The 5,158-nt window shown below is 54.6% G+C and overlaps 1 protein-coding gene across 1 annotated transcript in view; it reads left to right on the forward strand.

Moving 5' to 3' along the window:
- Nucleotides 1-5,158, forward strand: part of PLB1 (phospholipase B1) — a 128,594-nt gene that overhangs the window by 75,542 nt on the left and 47,894 nt on the right. The window contains exons 27-32 of the mRNA XM_007470893.1: nt 1,352-1,456; nt 1,569-1,664; nt 1,899-1,970; nt 3,060-3,098; nt 3,667-3,727; nt 4,569-4,627. Coding sequence (XP_007470955.1) covers nt 1,352-1,456; nt 1,569-1,664; nt 1,899-1,970; nt 3,060-3,098; nt 3,667-3,727; nt 4,569-4,627 — 432 coding nt within the window. The remainder of the gene's footprint in view (nt 1-1,351; nt 1,457-1,568; nt 1,665-1,898; nt 1,971-3,059; nt 3,099-3,666; nt 3,728-4,568; nt 4,628-5,158) is intronic.

A 5,158-nucleotide genomic window follows, 5' to 3' on the forward strand; every position in this document is an offset into this window, starting at 1 on the left:
TTTTTTTTTTTTTTTTTTTTTTTTTTTTTTAATATAGGAAGTGGGTCCAGATGCTGGGCAACTAAAGAGAAGGAGAGCTATTCACAGAAATGGCCTTCACTGACCTCTCTAGATTGGCCAGCTGTTGTTCCCAGGTCTGATCCTGGTTACCATGGAGACCCTGAGCTAGCATCCTGGACAAGCTCACAGCTCAGCCACAGGAGGCCATCATGCCCTCTCTCGGAATCCTCTGACTCTCTACTTCCTGCTAAAGCTATCATTCCATCCTTCTTGGAGATGATCATTGCTGTTAGTAACCACCACGTGCTAGGCATTCTCCACACTATTTCCTTTATTTCTCAAGAGGTGCGAGGCTCCACTGTGAGCCATTATGGCTGACCCACGGAGGCACTAGCAGCCCTGAAAGGGACTTGGGGATGGTCCAGGCCTCGGTGAACATCCTCCACTTACAGATGAGGAAATAGAGGTCCAGAGAGGGAAAGCATCTTGCTGAAAGTCACACAACTAGTTAGCGGTATTGCACCTTCTGCCTTCCTCAAGGCTCTGCGTGTAACTAGAAGAGACTCCCCCCAGGAGGTCAGAGGTGAGGTATCCCCAGCATGCGGACTCTTTTTCTGGCTGACCCTGGAAAAAGACGGTGTTCTTGATGTCATGATGTCTGCTGAAGTGACTGCTATAATGTTCTGGGTGTGGAAGCCTGACTTCCCCCTCCAGCCAAGGTCCTGGTCCAAATGATGGAGACCCGGCAAGCAGTGAAATGGCACAGTCTGGGAGAAGTGGGAGCCAGAACTGGGGTAACTCGTCCTTCTGGAACTGAGCCCAGGTGGAAGCTATGAAAGTAACAGCTCTGCTACCTCCTAGACAGATCTGAGAATCTCAAGAGTGCACACACAGGAGCACACGTGCTCACACTCACTTCATGCATGAGTGATATAAATAGGCATTAAACGTCATTGTTGATTCACCTTTGATTCTCTGAACACATGTAGGACAGAAATAAATGTAAGGGTTATCTGAAAAAGTCATTTAATCAAATTTGTACTCACCCCACTTCCACCCTAGTCTTTAATCAGAAGCTTTAAATAGAGGATCAAACTGATGGACTTGGATTTTTCTTTTTTCCCAGCCTAGGTCAAATAGATACAAAGGCAGCAGAGATTAGGGGCAGGGGTTGAGATAAAGCCTGATCTGAAAAGTAACTAGCTGGCTCCTGCCTGATCAGTTGGGGTTTTGCTGCAGATTGATTTCACTCAAAAGTCAGACTGTTTAATTCTGCAGTGGAGAAAGAGTTTCCAAAGACCGGGCAGATGCAGAGAGAGTCTCCTGACCCCTGTTCCCCTTCCTCCTGCAGGAGGGGACTCACCAGCTGGTCGAGAGTGGGCGATATGACACAAGGGAAGATTTTACAGTGGTCGTGCAGCCGTTCTTTGAAAAAGTGGAGATGCCAAAGACCCCGGTAGAGCCTCATGGTTAAATGGGAGCCACAGGTGTGCCCAGCTGTTTCTGAGCATCATTTGTGTTATCCGACATCCCTATAACACAGCCCCTCTATTCTGTCCTGTGACCAGGAGGGGTTGCCTGACAGCTCTTTCTTCGCTCCTGACTGTTTCCACTTCAGTAGCAAGGCTCATGCCCGTGCAGCCCAGGCCCTGTGGAACAACATGGTAAGATGACCGAGGTAGGAAAAATTATTCTCCTTCTGATAGGAAAAAGATTCCAGGAAGCTTTCAGAGGACTTCAGAGGCCCATCACTCAGGCTGTGTGATGCCCTGCACAGCGATGACGATAAACCCCATTTCCTCCGTCCCGCCCTCCCGTCTCCGGCCTCACCCTGCATCCTGACTTTTCCATTCTTGCTACCTCTTTCTCACTCTGCATCCTCCTGCTTCTTGGTTTAGCTGGAACCTGTCGGCCAGAAGACAAGAAGGCATAAGTTTGAAGACAAGATCAATATCACGTGTCCAGACCAGGTACAGTGACGAGCACAGCCTTGCCAGGGGTCTACCTAAAGCCTCTTTCCCAGCCTTTCAAAGTCTCTCATTAACGTTTCTCAGTTCCTTCCATCCCAGGTTCTCACCCCCACCCCCAGCTCTGTTCACCTACCCACCCATTCCAGACTCCAGTTAGCCATCCACAATGCCCCATCTGATTGGACCGTGAAGGGTGACAGCCAGTGGCCGGGAGACCCAAGAGCTCGCCTCTGTCTCTCCATGTCCCAGCGAGCCCTGGCATAAGTCTGCACACGGCTCTCTCCAGCTGGGCAGAGGGACATGGCAGCACCATCCAGATCTCATTTTGAAGGCCAGGGGTGGGGAGGACCTCAAGAGCAGGAAGGGACAGAGGATACCCCATCTCCATAGAGCCACTGTCCCCATAGTAGGACGGAAAGAGGGAGGGGCTGAAACCTAGAAGAATATCTTCTAGGACGGAGGTGGGGTTTGGGGGTGGGAGGTCCACTGGAAGCCAGAGCTAAGAAAGCAGACATTCACCGGAAAGGCAGAGCAGATCTCCGAGTTCATTCACAAATGATCAGAGAGATTCTTAGACCTTTGCAGCTGCTCCCTCACCTCTGTCAGTTCCCCTAGATTCCCAGAGGGGTCCCAGGCCCGGGACGGGAACCCACTGATCTGGGGCTTGCAGGGGGCAGGACCTCAAAGCGCCTGGCTTTTCTTGTCTGGGCGGGAGGCGCCCAGGCTGCTGCAGGGCGGGAGTGGCATGGGGTGGGAAGGGGTCCTGCGAGTAGGGAACGTGCTCTTGTATTAGCAGAAAGTGGGGCTCTGCTGGGAAGGGGCAGCGTGGGGAAAGAGAGGTGACCCAGCCACCTCAGCCAGCTGGGTGGGAGGCAAAGAGCAGAGGTGCTCATTCCTGGGAGCCGTGCAGGGTTTATTCTGGTTGTTCAAGAGGTTTGCAGAGACGGCCGGGTACATCCTGGGAGGGAGCCCAGCGGTCAACCTGGTGGCAGGGGGCTTGGGAACGTGGAAAGTGTTTCTGCGCGCCGGAGCAGAGCAAGAAGCAAGTCAGCTTGCTGCGGTGGCTCACCACCCCCCTCCCCCTCACAGGTTTGGCCATTTCTGAGCACCTACAAGAACGCTGTGCAGGTATCCGCTTGTTGCTTCCTTTCGGCTCAGCCGCCAATGCAGTGGGTGGCCCCCGAGCTGGGGCCAGCCCTGCAAGGCAGGGTGGGAATGCGGGCAGGTGTTCCCCATGGGCCGTCGGGGGGGATTCACACTCTTCTGTGAAGTCCATCCACCTACACCTTCAGACAGCGGGGAGGGCAGAGGAGGAGCCATTGATAACAGCACAGATAGGGGGCCAGCCGGTCAACTCTCAGCCTCTCCAGGCATAAGGCAAGAGAACCATCCCCCTCATAAAGCTGCTGCAGAAGCAGGGCTGGCATGCGGTGGGCTGGGTCGTTTTGTTGATGCCCTGATTTTTGCACTGGATGGTGGGGGCCGTGTGCGGGGGGTCTGACCTAGGTTAGCAGATGGAGCCCAGCCAGATTCTCAGAATCACCCAGGGAGTCTTCTTCAGATGTCCTGTTAGGCCGTCCCCAGGGTAGGGCCCAGGGATCTGTGTTTGTTAAAGCTCTCTGGTGAGTCTGATGCCAAGCCAGCCTCTCTGGTCCCTGACAACCCTGAGATTCTGGGATTCATTCTGCACCCCTAGGATCACGGGAGCCAGCTGCTGTGCAGTGACAGAGCCCCTTCTGCCTCGCCGCCCACCTCAGGTAAGCCCCCTGTGGCACAGCAGGATCCAGGGCCCCTCCACAAGAACTCACTTATGGCCGGGGCTTGCTTCCTGTCTGGCCGGTCGCCTGGGACGAGTCCCTGCTTTGTCCCTCTCTTCTGTAGTGAAGTCTGACCCGGCAGGACCCAAGGCAGCCAGGGTCCTCCCGATTCAGCCCGCCATCGGGAGCACGTGCGGAGTAGCCACAGGAGCACCGCCCTCAGTGGCCCAGCCTGGGGTGTGACCTTGCCCGGGCCCAGAGGCCGGGTGTGTGGTGCCCAGGAAGGCCCCAGAGGGAGCCAGCTCTGCGGGTTGCCCTGCGGCCCCGGGCTCTGCAATCACTGCTGCTGCCTGCCGTAGGGCTGGAAAGTTCTCTGGAGTCTTCGGAAGAGACTTGGGGGCAGGGAAAGACCCAACATGATTAGTCCTCAGATTCTTGGTGGAAATCCGGAGCCCAGCTCCAAATGGGCCGTGCGTCGGGCTCTGCACCGCATCTCGGATAGGCCAGCGGCCATTTGGTCATGCACTCAGGTCACAGCTGGTGTCCCATGTGACTGCTGGCACCAAAGTGGTGGGATCCCACTGTGCCCTAGCATCCCCTTTCCTCCTCCCCCTCTCTCTCAGCACCTCTCCCTTCCCATAGGCCCAGGATCGTTTATTGTGCCTCTGATGGGGAAACTGTTTTCATCTAAGCGCTGCCTCTGTGGCGCCGTGGACGCTCAGTCCTGCACAGCCGAACACACACGCGGGTCATGTTTCTGGTCTTGCTTAAATCAAGAAGCACTGGACTCTGACTGCAGCTTCCTTCGCACAGACTCAAGTGTGTCTGTTTGTCTTTCCAGTGCACACCCTGAGACCTGCAGACATCCAAGTTGTGGCCGCTCTGGGGGATTCTCTGACCGTAAGGACGCGTGGGCCCCACGTGGCTGGGGATGGCTGTGTCAGCTCCAGGTCCCCGTCCTCCTGACCCCAGGGCCTGTGCTCCTGGCCTCTGCATTATCCCACCCCTCCTTCCTGACTCTGTCAGTCTGAGTGCAGGACAGTGGTTTGATTTTGCAGCCACTTTCTCAGTCAGGTGTGCAAGGGGGACTCTTTTTCAGGAGCGAACTGAATTGTCTCAGGCAGTAGAGGTTTTGAACACCTAATGTCACCTTTTGAACCATTGCAAAAAATATGTCATTTTGACTCAAAAAATCTCCTAAACCTAATGTGGGTGCTCTTTTCCCTTTGGATTATACTTTACGAGCAGCTCCAACCTTCACATCCATTTCCTCTTTGCCTCTGCCCCAAAGCAGGAAAGGCTCCATAGCTGTGGCAAAAGCTCTGCTCTTAGGTTCCAAGAAACAGGGCCATTGTGCCATCCCCAAACAGCACTTTCTGGCAGCACAGCTAAGGCCATGAGATTGTCTTACAGAATGTCCCAGAGGGAAAG

The sequence above is a fragment of the Lipotes vexillifer genome, unplaced genomic scaffold (assembly GCF_000442215.2).
Source record: "Lipotes vexillifer unplaced genomic scaffold, Lipotes_vexillifer_v1.1 scaffold717, whole genome shotgun sequence".
Lineage (NCBI taxonomy): Eukaryota > Metazoa > Chordata > Mammalia > Artiodactyla > Lipotidae > Lipotes > Lipotes vexillifer.